Source organism: Spermophilus citellus, assembly GCF_964194105.1.
Source record: "Spermophilus citellus genome assembly, chromosome: 15".
In the NCBI taxonomy this organism is placed as follows: Eukaryota; Metazoa; Chordata; class Mammalia; order Rodentia; family Sciuridae; genus Spermophilus; species Spermophilus citellus.
The window spans coordinates 27,569,215-27,591,366 of NC_138195.1; the positions used below are offsets into that span (position 1 = coordinate 27,569,215).

Consider the following 22,152-nt stretch of genomic DNA (forward strand, 5'->3'; position numbering starts at 1 on the left):
CATGAGGGACCATTTTCAATTGCAGAGGTAAATCAGCAGTTGCCTACAGACAGTCCATGAGTGGAACCTGTACGCAAATCTGTACTGTAGATGCCAACTTCATCACGTTGAAATGAAAGTCCCTGACTTTTTCCCCCTCCTTAGGTAGACCACAGGTGCATTTCTTCAGCTGCCCAGGATTCTGAGCAGATCTGTGTCTTAGGTTCTCTCCTAGACTCAGCATGACTCTTGTTGGGGATGCCTCATGACACAGTGAATTCATGTCAGAGTTGGGCTTTGGAGATATAAAGTGGAAAATTTGTTATTTCTGATCTCCCTTGAAGAAATCTGAGAAAAGGGAGCCTTCGTGAAGATGGCTCCTGGCCAGGCACTCTGAGGAGCCACAGGAAAGAGTCCCACTGCATCTGTTTTCCCTTCACACATCAGGCAGAATCCAAACCTCTCTTTTGCTGAAACCGATTGACTTTAGGGGACCTGGGTTTTGTTGAGATTGCTGAGATTCTTGCATGAGCCCACCAGAAGGCAGCCTTCCTTCTTCAATGCAGCCAGTTATCCATGGGCACTCTGGCAGTCCATTTCTCTTATGGATGGCTTTGTTATTCTAAAAAGAAATATCCTGGGTTTCCTCTGGTCACTGGCTCTCTGTAGTTGTACTCCAGAGTTTTCCCACACTGTATCTTGTTGTAGCTTCACACCACTTGGGGAGAAGTCAGTAAGCTTTGTGTCCTTCTATAATGCCTCTTTCTTTCCTTGGTGTCCTTTTTGTTTTTTCTTTCTTAACGGGAAATCATCGCATGCTCTCTACCTGATGGGATGCAATGTTAGATAAAGGGAATATATAGAAATGTAATTCTTAGTCATTTTTTTCAAACTGATTTTATTATCAGGAAAAAATTTTACCGAAAGATAATTAGAATTTGTGAACTCTTTTTTAAAAAGATATATTTTAGTTGTTGATGTACCTTTATTATTTATTTATTTATATGTGGTGCTAGGGATCAAACCTAGTGACTCAAACATGCTAGACAAGTGCTCTGCCACTGAGTCACAAACCCAGCCCCCTAATGATTTAAAAGAAGCAGCAGCAACATTCTTCTATTTCTGTTTAATATGACATAATCCAAACTCTTTTATCACAACCAGTTTCTTATTTATACACTAAAATAATTCTGTCAGTGGAATAATTTCAATATTTAATGCTATATAATAGCATGCATATTTCTAATAATTTTTTAAAATCCGTTTTTATTAAATATCCCCTTTTGGTAGAAAATAAGAAGTATATGCAGAAGTTGGTTCCTTGTGGAAAAATGCACATCACTTAGTATGTTGTCAGTGAATATGTTTCCTGGTGCTTCATCCTGGTTTTACAGTGTCGGTATGCATATGAAGATAAAAGTGCAGCTTCATCTGGAGAGCATATGTGAGGTTCTGTTTTGAAATATTTCCGTTTTCAAGAGGCACTTGTTTAATTTTTATCTCATTGATCTCAAAACTATAAATTTAGATGTCTTATTAGATTTTAATTAGGAAACCTTTGTGCCATACATTGTTGATATTACTTTACCAGGGTTGCTTTGAGAGTCTTCTTAAGGAGTTTCATATATTTTTATAATTTTTATTTTATTTTTTTACACAAATGGAGCATAACTTTTTATGTCTCTGGTTGTACATGATGTAGAGACACACCATTTATGCATTCATACCCATACCTTAAAAAAATAAGTTTATTATTCATTGTTTTAAAAATTTATCTGGTGATGCAAATCAAAGAGAAAAACAAAAGGTAAATGGACATGTAAAAGGTAAGAATTATATATGAAAATAATTCATTAGGATGTTTATCTAAAACCTGAGCACTAGTATATTGTAATAACTGAAGAAATGTACGTATTAAAACTATGCTGAGGAAGAAATAGCAGAAGGTAGATAAGTATTATAGCAGTAGTTTTCAATAAGTAGTTTAATGGGGATTGTAGCTGTAAAGTGTGAATTATTAATTCAGTTTCAGGACATGCTCAGACCAAAGGAAATTTAAGAAATGAGCAAGAGGAGAGGATAAGAAAGCATGAATAATAAGAAGATAAAGAGTATAGAAATTAAATGATGGGGAAGAAAGCAGCTATGTACAGTGGAGAGAGGGACATTGAAAGCAAACATTGGAAAGAGGAAGAACAAAGAATTTGGATTGTGAGAAGATTTCATGAATTTTCCTGACCAAACTTTGGCTGAGAGGTAGAATGATTTTTCACACTCTTTTGTCTTCTCATCATTGGAAAATCATTGAATTGATCCTGATCACAGAGAGCAATATTTTGTTTACCATAAATAAATATAAACCCATATGGTCAGCCACGTATGTATATAATTTAACTTCATCTAAAATCTAACTACTTCCTAGGTCAGTAAATAGCAGACAGAAACAAATGGGAAAGAGAAAAAACATTTTTTGGAGTGATTGCCAAAGTCATAATTTGATGTCCACTGGAAAGTTTATGATTCCTTATAGTTTCAAATTAAGGGATATGACCAGAGGAACCTGTAGCAGTGTTTTAAGTAGAACATTAAGGTAGAGGAACTGGAAGTCAAAAGTCTCAGATTTAATGAATCATCTGTTGGGAACATGTTTACAATACACATTCTGATTCAGGGGTCTTTGATTCTACATTCCTAATACATCCTAAGGTGATTGCAATGTTTCTGTTCCCTAGACTACATTCTGAGTAACAAGGGTACGGACTTCACTTTAGAGAAATCTAGTAATGAGCTATCAAGGCAAAGCATAAATGTTGAATTAAATCTGAGCATGTCTCTTTGACAACTGGAAGGAAGTAATGAGGAGCAAACAGAATGCATTTCATTTAGTGTTAGTATATTTGCATTCAGTACAAAGATGAGATTATAGTGGTCCTGAGGTTACTGGGAGACGGGGGACTTCTTGCACTTTGTAAACTGCAGCTACACATTTATCCTCTCCATAATTACCAGGCACTGGGACTATGAGTTGTTTCATGTTGTCATTTATGTGTGATACATAATCATCCTAGGAACACTGGCTATTTTATTTTTCATTTTGGGTAAGGTGATGCTAGGTATTGACCCCATGACCTTGTGCCTGCTATGGATGCACTCTTTTACTGAGCTTCTTTCTCATCCTTAGATAGCCTATTTTATGGTGAGATAGGTATTTCATGAAAATCCTCAAAATTCCAATAAGATATATCAAACCAGGCTCTTTTTTTCCCCTAGACAAAAGCTTTACAACATTTAATCCTTGAACACCAACATTGTTATTTTTTGTATTCAACATAATGGTTTTGAAACCTAAATGGTTATTGATATATGATAATTCTGTGACATTTCAGTTTGTTTTGTCTTTGTTATTACCACATTTCAGTATTTTCAGCTTATTATACATTATTTCATAGATGTGGTTCCCATGTCTTTTCATATGAGTGGATCAAGAAATGATGAGGGGGCTAAACCAGAGAATACAAGAATTGTCAGTGCACACATGTCCCCCTAGGTATGGAAAGACAAGAATATTTTATGAGCTGTCATTCTGAAAGTATATGTCTGAGGTGATCAGTGCAGAGAACTTTATTTGATAAGCAATGAATTGTACAGTTCTCTGGATTATTATTACAACTTTGTACTTCTGAACTTGCAGAACAAATGGAGGGACAGTACACCCAAATATAATATGATGGATGAAATAATTCTTTCCTAATAATAAAGTCATATGCTGTTATTTTTATATAATAGCTTTGACATTTATCCTCTTAGGGTCCCACTTTTGTCCTCTAATTAGAGGTAATATTTCTCTCCATCAATCTGCATGTTTAGAGTGGTGTACGTATACATTTCTGTTTTATTTTGATTGTTGGGAACAATCTCACTTTTGGAAACTTCTCTGCATATTTTATCAAACCTATCATCATGGTTTTATTTGGTAGGTTTTAAGTATATGACTGTACTAACCAAAACATGCAAACATACCCTAATTAAAGTAATCATTATCAAAGCTAAGCCTGTGATTCAGCTGTTGACTAATTCAGCAGAATGTATGAGTGGTTTTGACCTATTCACATTTGGAGATATATGTCCCTTTTGCTTTTTAGTATTTTCAAGGGAAATTCCCTAATGTGAAGGTAATTACATTTATATTTGTATCTTGAATTATTAATTACATATTATATGAAATATACAATAATGATTTAGTATATTTTTAAAAAATTCATCCAGTCTAGCACTACAGTGAAAGATTCTATTCCAAATAAAGCAGTAGGGATGAAGGATGTAAGGACACTCAAACCTGGTAAATTTCACAATATAAATTCTCTGGAAAGAAGTATATTAAAACATTTAACAGTTTGCTTCTCCCATTTCAACTCATATATATATATATATTTCTTCTTCCAAATTTGAGGGGTAGATTTGGCATACTAAAGGCTAGTGTCAGTGTTGGCACCATGATGAACAATAGAATTTACAAGCACAAGAGAAAGATTTTTAAAGTGTTAAATTTATCTCAGATATTTCTGTGTTTTAAATTTTGCTATTGGAGTCACTACACTTTTTTAGGGCTTCATATATGTGGATTACTAGTCCTTAATATTTCCACAATGATTAAAAATTTTTATTGGAGAGGTGGGCAATAAGGCACAACTATAACCCCAGCTTCTAATGAGACTGAGTCAAATGTTTTACTTGATCTCAGGAGTTTGATGCCAGTCTGGGAAATAGGGAAAACTCATGTCTCAAACAAATTTTATTTTCAATATGACACCCAGCTTTCTGTGATTACACAAAGGTATCTCAGAATATTGTTCCCTTTTTTTAAAATTTTTTTATTGGTTGTATGTGAAAGATAAAACTAACATATATAGCACTCTTGGAAAACTCATGTATTATTTTACTTGAACCATCAAAATAAGTTTTTGTCATTGGCTTGAGACAAAAAAGTCTATATTTTATCTAACACATTGTTTTCCACACAATCAGGTTTCAGAATATATGTAAAATTTGTGGATGGGTGTTTATTTAACAAAGGACATTGAAAAATTAAATTTATAAAAAAATTAATAAAAAAAGAATATTGTTCCCTGTTCACAATAAAAAGTTCATTAGAAAAAGAGATGTGATAAAGAAGCCTGAAGGAAACAAACACTACTTTGTGGCATGAATGATAGCCATAATCAAGGAAGACAATGTCCATACTACCAAAAGTATTATATAGATTTAATGCAATTGCTACTAAAATCCCAATTACATTCTTCATAGAAATAGAAAAAGCAATTCTTACCAAGAAAAGTGAAGCAGAAGGCATTACAATACCAGAACTTAAAATATACTACAGAGCTATAGTAATAAAAGTGGCATGGTATTGGCACCAAAATAGACTTGTAGACCCATAGTCCAGAATAGAGGGCACAGAGACAAACCCACAGAGACAAACCATAAATATGGTTATGTCATATTAGACAAAGGTGCCAAAAACATTCACTAGAGAATACATAGCTTATTAAACAAGTGGTGCTGGCAAAACTGGAAATCCATATGTAGCAAAATGAAATTAAACCTCTATCTTTCACCTTGCACAAAAATCAACTCAAAGTGGATCAGAGACTTAGGCACTAGAACAGAGTCCCTTCTCCTAATAGAAGAAAAACTAGGCCCAAATCTTCACTACATCGGTTTAGGATCTGACTTCCTTAACAAGACTCCTAAAGCACAAGAGTAAAACCAAGAATTAATAAATGGGATGGATTCAAATTAAAAAGCTTTTCCTCAGCAAAGGAAACAATTAATAAAGTAAGGAGAGAGCCTACAGATTGGGAGAAAATCTTCACCACATGCACCTCCGATAAAGCATTAATCTCTAGGATATATACCACACAGACAGACAGACAGACACACACACAAAACAAAACAAAAAAACACAACAAATAAACCAATCAACAAATGGGCTAAGGAACTGAACAGACACTTCACAAAAGAATATAGTTGATCCACAAATATATTAAAAAGTGTCCAACATCTCTAGCAATTAAAGAAATGCAAATAAAAACTTGGAATTCATCTCACTCCTGTCAGAATGGCAATCATCAAGATTACAGGCAGCAACAAATGTTGGCGAGGATGTGGTGAAAATGGTACATTCATATATTGCTGATGGGACTGCAAATTGGTGCAACCACTATGGAAACAGTATGGAGATTCCACAGAAAATTTGGAATGGAACCACCATTTGACTCAGTTATCCAACTCCTTGGTTTATACCCAAAGGACTTAAAATCAGCATACTACAGGGACACAGAGCCACATCAATGTTTATAGTTCAATTCACAATATCTAGACTATGAAACCAATCTAGGTGTTCCTCAATAGATGAATGGATAAAGAATATGTGGTATGTATACTCAATGGAATATAACTCAGGTTTAAAGAAGAGTAAAATTATGGCATTTGCCAGTAAATGATTGGAGTTAGAGAATTTCATGCTAAGTGAAATCGCCAGTCCCACAAAACCAGAGGCTGAATGTTTTCTCTAATATGAAGATACTAATTCACAATAAGGCAGGGGGACCACTAGGGAAGAATAGCATTACCTTAGATTAGATGGAGGGAAGTGATGGGAGGGAAGGATAAGGGATGTGGGGATAGGAAATACAATAGAACGAAACAGACATTATTACTGTATGCATATATGTCGCGTTCCCAGTGACTTAAACACTCAGACCTTTCACCCACCCAGGGACACCATTTGCCAGGTTCCACGTGACTAAAACACTCAGGGGTCACTCCAGGGGAATTGGGCTGCAAGAAATAACCACACAACAGACAGAAATACCTTTTTCTTTGGGGGTGCTGTGATGGCTCCTCTGACCTTAAGGGTCCGGAGGGGAGGGGGAGAGGAGAGAGAGAGAGAGAGAGAGAGAAAGAGAGAGAGAGTGAGCCTGCATGTGCTGACCACTTTTATTGAGAAGCCATTCAAATGAGGCAAGAGGCAAGGGGTCAGGTTACAAGGGGCTGAGTCCAGCTTCCTGATGTCTGCTGTCAGCAGGTTGACTGACAGCTAGGAAGGCCACACCCAAGGGAAGAGTAAGAGAAGGGGACCTAGAAAGGGTGTTTCCATGGAACATTCTATCCTAAACAGGGCAAGGGGTAATATTACAAAGGAATAGGTGAGCATAGTTCCACCCATGGGGATGTGGGAAGGCATGCCCATGCATGAAGACATAATCACTTGCACCCTAAAGATCGGGGCTATCCTCTGGGTTCCCTAGGCAACCAGATCACAGAGTGACTGACTATGCCACACCAATAAGAAGGGGAGACAGACACGATCAATAGCTAGTTTGGATATATATATATATATATATATATATATATATATATATATATATATATCTGCATGACCAATATGATTCTGCAACATGTACACTCAGAAAATAAGAAATTATATCCCATCTATGTATTATATCAAAGTGCATAAATGCATTTTACTGTCATGTATAACTAATTAAAACAAATTTAAAAATTTTTAAAAATCAAGGAAGACTTCATAAAGCAGAGTTTTAAAAGAAGAAACGAAATTGGTCAGAATGGAGGACAAAAGTATTTCAGATGTAAGGGACAGGGTATTCATTAATAATGGTGTGAAAATATCAGTCAATTTGGAAACCATTAAAGCAGGGCTTGTTTAGCAGTTATTATTCTGAGGTAGAACTTATTGAACAATGTGAATTTTCATGTTTCTATGGTATTTTTAAATTTTGTTTCTGAAGACTTCCACTGATCTTGAGTGGTGAATCTTAATGCTGTGTGAATTAAATCTGCTGACATATAGTGTCAAAGAACCCAGAAGTTCTTTGAAGTTTTGGTTCAGTAGAAGTATTTCCTTCATAAGTCAATATTTGTCAGGGACATTGAGAACTTCTATAATCAGTTACTTGGGGCTTTAGGCCAGTTTCTGGCCAGCATGGCATTTTAGCAAGGTGGTATCTCAAAATAATATAAAAGGCCTAGGGATGAAACTCAATGGCAGAGTTATTTGTCAAGCATGCAGAGTATTTGTCAAGCCTTGGGTTCAGTCTCAGGACCATATCCACCCCCACAAGGCACCAATATAAATTGTAATATGAATATTCACAAAATTAAGCTTAATTTAAATACATATTTGGGAAATATAAATACATTATTATGGGATATTTATTTTTATTTTGATCAAGTATTCTCTTCATAACTAGTCTAAGTAGTTGAAGTAAGTCTATACATTTGTCAACAGAACCACATTTAGATGTGGCACTAGAGAAAGGGCAAAAAATTCTCAATGGTACTAAAAAGAAGCAGCCAAAGGTATGTAAACATGCAAATTTAAATTCCTGGCTTCCTATGGTTTTAATTGCTTTAATAATAAAAATCAGGTCAAATGAAATTATCTTTTTTTTTTGAGAGAGAGAGAGAGAGAGAGAGAGAGAGAGAGAGAATTTTTTAATATTTATATTTTAGTTTTTGGCAGACATAACATTTTTATTTGTATGTGGTGCTGAGGACCGAGCCTGGGCCACACGCATGCCAGGCAAGTGCGCTACTGCTTGAGCCACATCTCCAGTCCAAATGAAATTATCTTTAAGAATAGCCTTTGGAATCTAAAGATCATTATTTAATACTTAAGTCTAAAAGCATTTGAACTGGTTATGAAACTATAAATAATTTCAGAATTCGTGATAACTAATCTAAACTTTATCCTTGGGATTGAGGCAAAATTTTTCTGATGATTGTGCTTCTCTTTTGATAGCCTTCTTATTTGATCAATAAGTTAAGATAAAATAGAAGACATTAACTTATTTTGCTTAGTATGATATTCTCTAACTCTATCCATTTACCTGCAAATGTACCTATTAAAAAGTATTAACAGAAAAGCCTGAAATGTTAATGACTGTTATAGCATCAGGTTTCAACAAGAGGTTCAATTTTGAGTGTTGCTGTATGAGCTGATTATTAGCTCCATTTGAAGACATATTTTGTTCAAAGGGAATTTGGGAAACAAGAAATTGGAGAGAAGAAAAAGGCATGAAGAATAAAAAAATCAAGGAGTATAGGAAGCAAATGATGGGGAAAGAAGCAAATGTGTGCGGTGGAGGGAGGGGCATTAAAGGGAAACATTGGAGAGAGGGAGAGCAGCGAATTTGAGTTGTGGGAAGAATTTTTGAGTTTCCAGAACCATTTTTATCGAAGAGGTAATTTTTCACACTCTTCCTGTCTTTATCATTGCTAGAAAGCCATTGAATTGCTTCAGATGACCCAGAGCAATGGTATGTTTACATAAAAAAAACCTATATGTTCATCCATATAACTTAATATCATCTAAAATGTTACAACATCCTAAGACAGTAAATCTCAGAGAGACAGAATGGGAAAGAGAAAAAAAATCAGATTGTTTTTGAAGTGATTACCAAAGACATTATTTGATAAATGTCCACTAGAAAGAGTGACTCATTTACAGCTTAAAATTAAAGGACATGGATAGGAGGAGCCTGTGGCTACCTCCAAGTAGGAAGTTTAGGTAGAGGACTTGGAAATGAATCAGTAAATTCCAAGACTCTCACAAATTAATGAATCATCTCTTGGGAACCCATGCTCACAATGCACATTCAAATTCAGCCATTTTTTTTGATTCTACATTTCTAATACAATCTAAGGTGATTCTAATGTTCCTGCTCCATAGACTACATTCTGGGTGGCAAGGGAAAAGACCTCTATCTAGAGAAATCTCAGTAAGGACCCTTAGATCCTAGTTCAGGATATAACCAGATCATGGGGAAGTATAAATCTTGTTTATTTTTAATTTTTTTTTATTTTTCAGTTTTTAAAATAAATCTTTATAATCTGAGCATGTCTCTTGACAGTTGGGAAGGAGGTGATAATGGAGAAACAGAGGATGAATTTCAGGTGACTTCAATACAAAGATGAGATTATAGTGGCCTTGAGGTAGCCACTATATTGTGTACACTACAGCTACTCATTTCTCCTCTCCTCAATGGCCAGACATTGGGAATATGTGTTGCATCATATTATTAGTTCACATGAAATACATATCATTTTATAAGCATTGGCTATATTATTAAAGATAGCTATTTTTTTTCCATTTTGGGGAGTGATGGTACTGTGAATTAACTACATGGCCTTGGGCCTACTATGGATATACTCTTTTTACTGAGTGATATTCTCATCTTTATGTAACTAATTTTCTGATAAGATAGTCATTTCATGAAAATCCTTGAAAGACTATAAAAATATCAAACCAGAATAATTTTGTAAGCAGAAGACTCTGTAGAGTTAATTTCTTGAACACAATAATTATCATTTTTAATATAATGATTTTTGAATCATAATTGTTATTGATGTGATAACTCTGGCATTTTAGTTTGCTTTCTTCTTTGTGATTACTACATTTTAGTATTTTATGTTTATTATACATTTTTCATAGATGTGTTTCCTATGTCTTTTCATGAATGGATCAAAAAACGACGAGATGGCTAAACCAGAGGATACAAGAATTATCAGTGTACCACGTCTCCCTTAGGTATGTCAAGACAAGAATATTTTTATAAGATGTTATTCTAAAAGTATGTCTGAAGCTGATCAGTGCAGAGAACTTTGTTTAATGAGCAATGGATTGAAAAATTCCCTCATCCATTATTGCAACTTTGTACTCTTGTAGAATAAATGGAGGGACAGGACACATAAATATAATATGATGGATTAAATAATTCTTGTATATTACATTAAAGATACATGCTGTTACATTCTGACATCAACTTTGACATTTATGTTCTCAGGGTCCCACTTTTGCCCTCTGATAGAGGTCACATTTCTCTCCCATCAATCTGTGTATGTACACATTCCTATTTTATTTTTGTCATTGGAAATAAACATAATCTCACTTTTAGAAACATTTTTTTAAAAATTTTACACAATACCTTTATTTTATTTATTTTTATGTGATGCTGAGAATTGAACCCAGTGCCTCATATGTGCCAGGGAAGTGCTCTGACATTGAGCTACAACTTAAGCCCTCACTTCTGGAAAGAAGAAATATAGTTGATCAACAAATATATTCCTGGTGTTCTTCAGTGCATTTCAGTCATGTGAATGTACTAATCACAACAAGCAAACACACCCCAAAACTAATTATCAAAGCTAAGCACAGTGATTCAGCTCCATACTAATTCAGCAGTAATGGATTTTATCCTCTTAATGTTTAATGATATACGTCCCTTTTACTTTTCAGTGTCTCAAGAGAAATTTCCTAAGGTGAAAGTAATTACATTTCTATTTGTATCTTGAAGTTTTAATTGCATATTGTATGAAGTATGTAATATTTATTTAATATCTTTTTTCCAAACCCATCCATTACAAAGAAAGATTATTTTCCAAATAAAGCAGTAGGGGTGAAGGATATAAGAACACTCAAACCTGATAAATTTCATGACACAAATTTTCTAGAATGAATTATGTTCAAATGTGAACTGGAAAATGCAGTGTATATACACAATGGACTTTTATTCAGCCATAAAAAATGAAAGCATGTCATTCACAGGAAAGTTGATGAACTAGAGACCATTATGTTAAGTGAAATAAGTCAATCTCAGAAGGTCAAGGAGCATACATTTTCTCTCACATGTGAAAGCTAGAGAGGAAAAAGAAAAAAAAAGTTGGGGTAAAATCTCATGGAAATTAAAGGGCTATCAGTAGAGGTAACCAAAGAGGTGAGAAGGGAAGGAAGAAGTGTTGGGGAGAGATATTGGTCAAATTGTATTGTTATATTTTGCACATGTATGAGTATGTAACAAATCCCATCATTCTGTACAACTATAGTACATGAATAAACATGTGGAAAAAAATCAAAGTAGATGAAGCATCCTATTTCTCAAGAATACATTGGTTTTACTCCCACATAGATAATGGGGCTAAGGAGGTTATTTATATATTCTACAATGGTTATTGAAAGTGAAGTTTGGGAAGCATCTCAGTTCCCAGAATTTCATTCTAGCAATGCAGCAGTTTCATTCTGCTCCTTCTATTGTGGCAAACTCTGGTTTATGTATTTGAGTGAGCTTCTTCACTCTTGATATCCCAGGGTTCAAACAAGAAGAGAACATCAAATGACAATGGGAGAAAAATAGCTCAGCACAACAAGAGGAAATCTTCCTTCTGTTACCAAAGCCCACAATGCCACAGTCCCTAATCCTGGCTGTTTAATGTAAAATCCCCAGAGAAAATACTAAACAGGGCACATCTTGTGTCATCTTTTACTTCTTCCAGTCATACAGGGTGTGCAAATGTAGGTAGCAGAGAGTGGAGAAAAAATAAAGTACAGAATGAGTTAATTATGGTTTATGTAATTCTGAAAAAAAATCTGTTCAACTCAAACAGAAATGACAAAAATTCAAGGATTATTTATAAAATTAAAGAAGCAAAAAATATTATTGTGGACTAATAGCATGACAATCATACTGTCAATTTATGAAGTCAGTGATGAGAAGAAAAATAATTCTTATTGAGAACAACTATTATTCTGAGCATTGAACTCTCATTAAAGGTGGGAATAAAAAGGAAGAAGTACAAAATTAATGAGATGAAGGCATCACAAACCCCATATCATAGGGACAAGGACACTGATGATGATGGTGATAAAGCCACAAATGCACTGTGGACATGTCAAGTAAGCCATCCCTAACCAGAGGTGTGCTTCTTGAAGAACTCTCGGTGTAATTTCACTGAACTGAGACTGCTTCATTGCCTTGGCAAACGTCCTGCTCAAAGAATTCTATGATACTGCGGAATTTATTGGCTCAGACAGCCCTAGGTTCAAACTTAACTCCCCAGAGATAGGAAGAGACACCAGTGCTAGATACCTAGACTTGAGGTACCAGCTACCTGCAGTAGGAAGAATTACTGCAGAAGTGATAAGTCCCCAATCAGGCCAACTTTCCCACAGCTTCTAGCTTCTTATTCACCTTGAAGGACCCCTCCTCAAAATAAACTCCTTTGGTTTCACTATAAATAAATCATTCATGGGTTTTTTTTCTATTGTTAGGATCAGACCCATCAGGTATCTTCCACTGGTCAAGCCCCGACTTTAAAAAATATTTTTCTGCATCTTTTGCTTTATTTCTTGATATTACTTTTCAGCCTTTTATTTCCAGCCGACCCACACCTCTGTTACTTATTCCCTCTCCATGCAAACCACAGGTAATAGTGATGGATTAATTCAACAAAGAAAGAACTGAAATGCTGACCACCAGTGGTTTTCTCTTTAAAATAATGAAGAATACAATGGGAAAGGCAATGGCAATATTCCCAGTAGTGAACTGTCATTTTTCTATGAAAATAGTTTTGTTTAATATTCTTGACTAACAAAATTTATGCTTTTACTGCAGATATCCAGCCTTGTGGGGCATCAGAAAAATGCAAATAAACCATTTTTCATATATATATATATATATATATATATATATATATGGTTATTTTAAGTAAATATATATATATATATATTTACTTAAAATAACCACCAATTTTGGCAATTATAAAGATAACGACATTCTCATGTCCTGTTGATAAATAAAATATGTCAGTACTTTTCAAATGATGTAGTAGCATGTACTAAAATTTCAAAATATTATTCCATAAATCTAACAGCTTCTTTTCTATTACTAAATCTTTCTGGAACAGGAAAATGTGATTTATAAATGTGTTCATACACCCATTTGTTAAGGACCTGTGTTTTAGTCATTTTTTTTTTGCTGCTGTGACTAAAGGACCTCACCAGAGCAACCATAAAGGACAAAAGGTTTATTTGGGGGTTCTGCATTCCTCAGGGCTTGAGGCTGAACATTTTGATGAAGTGTATGGCAGAGGAAAGCATCTCACAAGAGGATCAGAAACAGAGAGAGATCTCCACTTGCCAGATATAAAATATATACCTCCATAGGCACATCCTCAATGAACCACTTCCTCCAGCCACACCCCACCTGCCTCCAGTTACCACTCAGTTAATCCCATCAGGGATCAATTCACTGATTATGTTAAGGCTATAACCCAATAATTTCTCCTCCAAACCTTTTTTCACTGTCTCATATGTGTGATTTTGGGGGACACCACATCTAAATCATAACATTTTGTTCTTGGCCCCCAGAAGTTCACACTCATCTGACAATGCAAAATACATTTAGTCCATTTCCATGAGTCCCAACAGTCTCAACAGTTAGAAGATTACTCAAAGTTCAATTCCAAGTTTTCTCTGAGGCTCAAGGCAATCTTGCATTGTGAGCATCTCTAAAATTTCAAGCAATTTACAAGTGTCAATATATAATGGTACAGAGTAAACATTTCCATCCACAAAACTAGGGGCACAGAAAGAAGGGATAGGACCAAAGCAAGGCTGAAATCCAGATGGGCAAACAAGTCCTATAGCTTCATAGCTGGCATCTGGGGCACATTGTTATGTGCCATATGACAATTTTGGCATATAGGCAATAACAATTTTGCCCATATAGATTGCATTTTGCCCTGAGACTCTACATCATGTAAGAAATGCTTCTCCTAGGGAAAGTCCCACCTTTGTACCTATCAACAGTTGCTTAGCATAGCATGTTTAGCAACACAAAATGGCAATTTTTATACAATGTAAAAGTGTTCTCTCTTTGGTTCCCATTTTTCTTGGATAATGTACCCTGTCAGAGATTATCTAGATGTTAGTAACCATTCTTTAACTTGTACTCAACTAAGGACGTTTTGGCCCACACTCTTTTCTGCTTATGATTTTAGATCTCATGATGTTTGTTTATGGTTTTCAATCACAGCAAGAGCCACATATGCTTTAATATGGTTTTTGACTATAAAAGGTGTACTCAAACCCTGGGAGGGGGTTGAAAGGTGTAGACTTGCAGCCTACCCCTTGGCCCGCCAGCTGGTGGATCTGGACTGCCAGCTGGTGAATGAAGTGTCCATCTCCTGCTTTAAGATCTCACCTTAACATGGCATCATGGTGTTCTCTCCAAAGGGACTGTGTAGCTTTGCCCTTGTACCCTTGTTGGTTGCAGCCCAAGTGGACTTTCTGTTGGCTTCCCTCTGCTCAATTCCTGCAGTTTTCCTAGGATGATGTCCCCATGTTACTGGCATTTCTTAATCTTGGTGTTCTCCACTACAGCTTTGGTTTCCTCCTCACATCTTCACACTTTGACTTCTCAAGGGTGCCTGCAGGCACTCCGACCTGATGCACTTTGCCTGGCTTTCCAAGCCTTCCTTTGAAATCTTTGTGGAAGCCTCCATGACCCCCTAATTACAGCATCCTGCATTTCTGCAGAACCAGCACCAGATGGTTGACGCCCAAATCTGCCACCCTTGAGCAGTAGCCAAGCCTCCAGGGACTCTGTCTGCCTTAGCCTCCAAGTGCCTGGGTGGGTAAAAACATTGAAAAAACTTCCTAGGTCCTCTTGTATAAGAAGGGTGCCCCTTCAAGAGAAATTTCATTTTTACTCCCTTGCACTTGAGATGAGTGTGGTCTTGCCAGCTTCTAAGAAGCCCTCAAGCCATCTTATTGTCTCTGGGCAAAGTCTTTAGCATTTCTTTAGTGGCGGTAATGTCTTTAACAACAACTTTCTTACCCTAGTTTTATTGTGGCCTTTCAAATCCATGTTTTTCAACTCTTTCTGTGCTGCTTTCTGCTCCTGATTATCATAATAAATTTGGCTAAAAGCTGCCAGCAGTATCAATGCCATCACCTGAATGCTATGCTGCCTAGAAATTTCTTCCACCAGATGAAGAAGTCAGCCCCACCAAAAGTCTTAGAACATGGGCAAAATGTAGACAACTTCTCAGCCAGAACACAAATGGCCTCTAGTCCAATTACCAATGTTGTCCTCCTTTTCCTTTGAACCCTCTTGAGTGCTGTCTTCACTGTCCACAGTCCTATTGGCCTCTGGTCTTCTGAGCTGCCACCAAAATTAGCCATTAAGCTCTGCTTCCAACAACCTAAAGCATTTCCAACTTGTACTGCTAAACATCTCAAAATTCCTCTCACTGTTTCCAAAAGGCAACAAAAGCTTCTGAACCTCAGGGTCAGGTATTGTCACTTATAGGTACCGATTTCTGTTTTAGTAAACTTTTTAACCACTATGATGAAAGGACCTGACCAGAACACTGTAGAGAAGGGAAGGTTTATTTAGGGGCTCATGGTTTCAGAGGTGCTGATTTACAGGCCCAGCCAGCCGGGCTGCGGCAAGACAACAGTCTCTATTCCTCAGCCCAAGGTGAGACAGGGTATTATGGTGAAAGAGTATGACAGAGGGAACTAACTAGCTCACAAGACGATCAGGAAGCAGAGACCTCCACTCACCAGATACAAAATAGATACCCCATAGCCACATCCCCAATGAACAATCTCCTCCAGCCACACCCCACCTGCCTCTAGTTACTACTCAGTTAATCCCATCAGGGATTAAGTTAAGGCTAAACCCAATAATTTCTCCTTTAAACCTTCTTGCATTGTCTCACACATGAGATTTTTAGGGGGACACCTCATCTAAACTGTAGCAATGTGTATTCTGTATTATACAGAACTTACAAAGGTGAATATATCTGATGTATATGTACATGTACTTTGAAGATATGCAGTGCAATATGTACATTGAAGATATGCAATGCATATACTGAGCACATTTATATAAATATTTTGTACTAAATGTGTATGTGAAGGGGGCATTTAGTATGGCTTGTCATATTAAATTGGAGCTAGTTTATATCCTCATCAATAAGGAAATATTTAAATTGTCATGTTTATAAAATAATTAAGCATATAGCCATTTAAAATTATATTAGCTCTCTAGTGTGCTATTTATTTCACAAGTAAAGTGTATTTAAGGCAACTATTTTAATGACACCTTTTAAGCACAATTTTATTTTACTACTTACAAAAGGAAGTTACAAAAGGAAGCTGCCTACACACTAGCACTGTGCCTTGGTATAGCAGTACTACTTATCAATAGATTGAGGTACTTGTTCAAATAATGAATCCACATATTAATCTGAATATTGTGAATGCATTGCACATGGGGGTCAATGTTTTATCAATACTTCATCATATTGGGTAAGATCTATTAAAATTTAATTAAATCTTCAATATACTAAAGTAAGTATTGGCAAACTTTTTCTGCAGACAGTAAATATTTTAGTCTTTGTGGACAATAAGGTCTCTGTGTTGTATCTCAAACATGTTACAGACACTAGTGGATGAGTATGGGTGCATTTTACTAAAACTTTAAGGGGATGTAAATATACCTATGGATAGCATTTGTTTAGGCTGCATGTTAATCTGGGTTCTATACCCAGCACAACAAAAAATGAAAAGCAAAACAATAAAATTTTCTTTAGAAAAATATGCAAAATGATGGATCTGTCCTACAGGCACTAATTTGTTGACTTTTGTACTAAAACCAAGGTGTAGCTAGTGAAGTGAATCTTTCTTGTAAAGGCCAATTGCATGTATATCATTATCTTTTTAAAAGGTGATATATTTGAGCATGTGTAACACCATATTATTCAACAGTGATTTAATACACAACTTATGAATTATGAGTTTGTAAAATTAAATTATGTTTGGAATTGCTACCTTTTTATTACTGTTATAGAATTCAATGTTTTAATATAACTAATAACTTTGTACATGCATCCCAAAAAAACAAATGGCAAATGTTTTCTCTGATAAGGAGGGTGACTCAAAGTGGGGTAGGGAGGGAGAGCATGGGAGGATTAGATTATTTCTAGGTAAGGAAGAGGGGTGGGAGGGAAAGGGAGGGGGAAGGGGATTAGCAAGGGTGGTGGAATTGATTGTCATCATTATACAAAATACATGTTTGAAGATTTGAATTTGGTGCCAACATACCTTATACACAGAGATATGAAAAATTGTGGTATATATGTATAGTAAGAATTGTAATGCAAAAAAGTACATGTGTAGTGGCATAAATTAGTGTGAACATATTTTATATACGGAGATATGAAAAATTGTGCTGTATATGTGTAATAAGGATAGTAATGCATTCCACTGTTGTGTATTTAAAAATAAATAAATAAATAAATAAATAGTATCCTAGAAGTAGAAGATTTGCTTGAAGTAAAAATTGCCATCCTTGAAATATTTTGTCTTTCTGTGGTAATGTCAATACGAGCAAATGATAATCAATTTGTATATCTAAGAAATTTTAAGGGTTCTTTCAGTCTAGTTTATAGTTTCATGAATTAATGATTCAATAACTTCATCCAGTTTCTTTGGGTGGCACATATTTAATTGAAAAAAACATGAAAGTGTCACAAATATACTACCTAATCATTATATAAGGATTGAAAAATGCAGTAAATTAGAGAAACTTTAGATCATCACCAAATATGCTACTTAGATATGAGGCAAAAGGATCTGTACTCACTGACATAAATCCCCTCCCCATTTTTTTTTTATTTTCTTTCTTCTTCTTCTTTTTTTTAAATTTATTCACTGTAATTCCAGTAACAAACCCCAGGACCCTAAGCATACTAGGCAAGTTCTGCACCATTGTACTACATCCTCAGCCCTCCATGTTTGAATTCCAGCCTTTCCTCCAAAATTGCTTTTTCCAATTTTACCTCCAATTTTCACCTGAATAAACCTAGAAACAATTTCTTCCATATCATGTTACTTAACCTATGGGTAGTATTGGACCCCATGGAAACATCCTGTAGCACACTTTCTTCACCTGGTTTTCAGGATGTCACTCAACCCTCTTGTTTCCTCCCACCTGAGTCCTTCAATCTTTTTTTTTTTAATATCTTTATTTTATTTACTTAATTTTATGTGGTACTGAGAATCGAACTCAGGGCTTTGCGTGTGCTAGGCAAGTGCTCTATCACTGAGCCACAACCCTAGTGCCCCCCCCCCCCTGAGTCCTTCAATCTTAAGTCTGTTTTATTTGCTTCTCTTCATACCCTCTTACCTTTTACTTATACTTTTTATATGCCAGTTATTTCCAAATTGTAATCCTCCAGCACAATCTTAACTATTTAATTATAAAACTTTATAATAAATTGCCTTCTTAGCTGTTGAGTGTCCACTCAGCAGGTCCAAAATTGATCTAAAACATTTCCTCATACCTACCCCTCATTTCTACTTAAGTGACAAAATAACATGGTGTCTTTCTTGACTCATCTTTTATGCCTCACATCTTTTCTGTTTGTAAATATTGTCGAGTCTGTCGTCTAAGTTAGCCACATCTTCCACTTCCAACCTACCAGCATCTCCTGTTTAGATAAGTGTAAATAGTAGGAAGATGGTCTCCTAGTCTCTTTTTAAATCCTCTTTCCAACCATTCTTATCATAATGGACCAATTAGACCAACTCCGATTTTATTATAGATATGTTATATATGCTCACACTGCTCTAGTGACCTCCCATTTCCCTGAGTCCATGTAAAAACTCTTCCTAATATGTACCAGATAATAGACGATCTGTCTCCTGTCACAAGTCTGACTCTAGTTTGTATTTTCACTCTTCTAGTCCTACTGATCTTCTCACTCTTCTTTATACTGGGCAGGCATACCTCTGTACTTGAAGCATTTCTATCCACTTCCTAGCTTTCTCCTTCTTTCATTTTTTTTTTTTTTCTTTAAAGCAACTCTCTTAGCAAGATATGCCACTCTCTTGGCCATCCTAACTCACATGTGTACCCACTTCTTCCATACGATGCGTTTACATTTTTATTTTCCTGCTTTTGTCTTCATTCCCTGCCACACTTTACATTTTGGCTGTCTAACGTGTTTATTGTTGTTGTGAGCCTACTTCACTCTCATAACTGAGATTTTTGTCTTTTTACTCCTATGTCCTCAGTGCCTATAAGTGACTGCCTTGCATAGAGTAACTGTGAAACTATATTTATTACATTTGTGAGTGGAGTTTGCTCTTGGTGTGGTGTCTGAAAAATTAGACTAATTCTCACTTAGGAAAAGATAGATATGTCTATTTTGACAACCTTACCTAGTAATAAAATATGCATGTTTTGATTCTTTGTGCTCTTTTATTTTTATAAGCTATACTCTCTACATTAATGTTGTTCCATTGAGTCACAAAAGTCCAATATCGTTATTACTCATTATATTAATATTTACTAATAATTATGATCTTTTAGCTATATTAAAATGGATTAAATCACTGAAAACTTTATTTATATCTTATTAATAAAATTAAAATGAAGGTAGTAAATTTCATGAAGCTTAAAAAGTAATTATCAAGAGGAGGGCGCCGGCGGGTCCCGGGCCGGCCCACGCCCCACGCCCGGGCCCCGCGCCCGGGGACGTGCAGGCGCCGGGCTGCACGACCCCTTGCTCGCGCCCGGCCGCGCGGAGGACAAAAGGGCCGCCCCAGGGCGCCGGCGGCCGCTCCCGCGGAGCCGGGCTGCGACCCCCGCGGCGCGGGCCGCCCGGCCGCCCAGGACCCGCCGCTCCGGGGCGGCGGCGGGCGCCGGGCCCCGCGCGGCGCCGCTCCCCCCCCGCCGTTGGTACGGCCCGCGGGAGGACGCGTGGGAAGGGGAGCCGCGCCGCGCTGCGCCGAGCGGGCGCGCCCTGCGCACTCCGCGGGAGGGGCCGCGCCGCTCCCCCCCGCCCCGCGCCGCCCCCCCCTGCCCCGCGCCGCCCCGCGCCGCCCCTCGCGCCCCCGCCCGGGTCCCCGAGACCCGCGCGGGGCTGGTGAGACCTGCGCAGGTGTGGACCGGCCGGCCCGGGGCGGGGCGACGGCGGGACCCGCGGGCTTGGCGGCAGGACCGCGGGAAGGGATGGGGCCGCTTGCCGTGGCGCCGTTTCTGGCTTTCCTTTTCGTCTTTGAAATTCTGGATGTAACTGCCTGTTCCCGGCCCCTTAAAAGGAAACTGTTCCCTGGTTACACAGATTGTAGATGCACTTTGCTGCGGTAGGGTTTTTTTTTTTTTTTTTTTTTTCCCCTGGACCAGGAACTCTTAATTTGCTTCCTCCCTTCACACCCATTCTCTTCTGTCTGGGGGAGCTGCTGCCAGAAGTTCACACAATCTAAATCTGGCCCTGGCCACTTCTGGGTCTGGGTATCTGAGCCTCTCCTATCGCCAGCTCAGGTTGGCAGGTGGCGGGGCTGGCAGCCGGCGGGGCTGGCAGCCGCCGGCCGCCTGGAGGAGCAGCACAGGCCGGGGAGGGGCCTGAGCTTCTGCCTAACAGCCGGCGTCTGTCTGCTCCGTGGACGGGGCCTTAGCCCGCTGCAGAACGCAAGGGCCCTGCTGAGGATGTCGGCCCGTTTGCACCTGATTAGGACCGCAAATAACCCTAACCTCTCGAAAGGAACTTGTCCTGTCATTCTTGCAAGCCTAGCCCGAAGCAGGAAGTACTGACACCTCTTTGCCCTTTCTTGTTTTGTTACCTCAGTTGGGCCAATCCTTAACCTTAAACTTCCCCTTTAAAACAATGTTTTTAAAGGAGGGGTGGGGGAGATAGAACTGATTTTGTAAGACGAAAATGTGTGGTAAGAATGTACAGCTTATGTCGTGTTTCACGCCGAAAGACAGACTGCTTTCCAGAGCAAGGCAAGGATGTCTGCTGGCACGAATCTTATTCAACCTAGTGCTGAAAGCTCTACACTGCAATAACACAAGAAAAGGAAATAAAAGGCATACAGACTGGAAAGAAAGAAAGAAAACCATGAAAATGACATTGTCATCTACATAGAAAATCCCAAGAAATCTTAAAAACAAACAAGCAAACAAACAAACAAACAAACAACAACAACAAAAAACACCCAGAACTAGTGAGTTCAGCAAGGTCATAGGATACTACTAGATCAAAGGCATGAAAATAATTTACATTTCTGTATACTAACTGAACTTGTGGAGGCTGATACAAAAATACTATTTGCAATCTCTGCAAAGAAAATTAATAATTAGATGTAAATTTAAGGAACTCCACGTATAAGGTCTGCATACTTAAAAGTACAAAATGGGCATGAAATGCAAGGTCTAATCAGTGGAGAGTCATCTTAATACCATGAATTGGAGTGTTGGAAGACCTACCATAAATACGCCAGTTATCATTTGGTTT

The 22,152-nt window shown here is 37.3% G+C and overlaps 1 protein-coding gene across 2 annotated transcripts in view; it reads left to right on the forward strand.

Annotated features, from left to right (window-relative positions):
• The first annotated feature begins 10,494 nt into the window (after window positions 1-10,494).
• LOC308634319 (ankyrin repeat domain-containing protein 26-like) overlaps window positions 10,495-22,152 on the forward strand; it is a 29,828-nt gene continuing 18,170 nt past the window's right edge. For both annotated transcript variants that reach the window (XM_081268128.1, XM_081268129.1), the window contains exon 1: window positions 10,495-10,591. In XM_081268128.1, coding sequence (XP_081124254.1) covers window positions 10,521-10,591 — 71 coding nt within the window. In that variant the 5' untranslated portion in view covers window positions 10,495-10,520. The remainder of the gene's footprint in view (window positions 10,592-22,152) is intronic.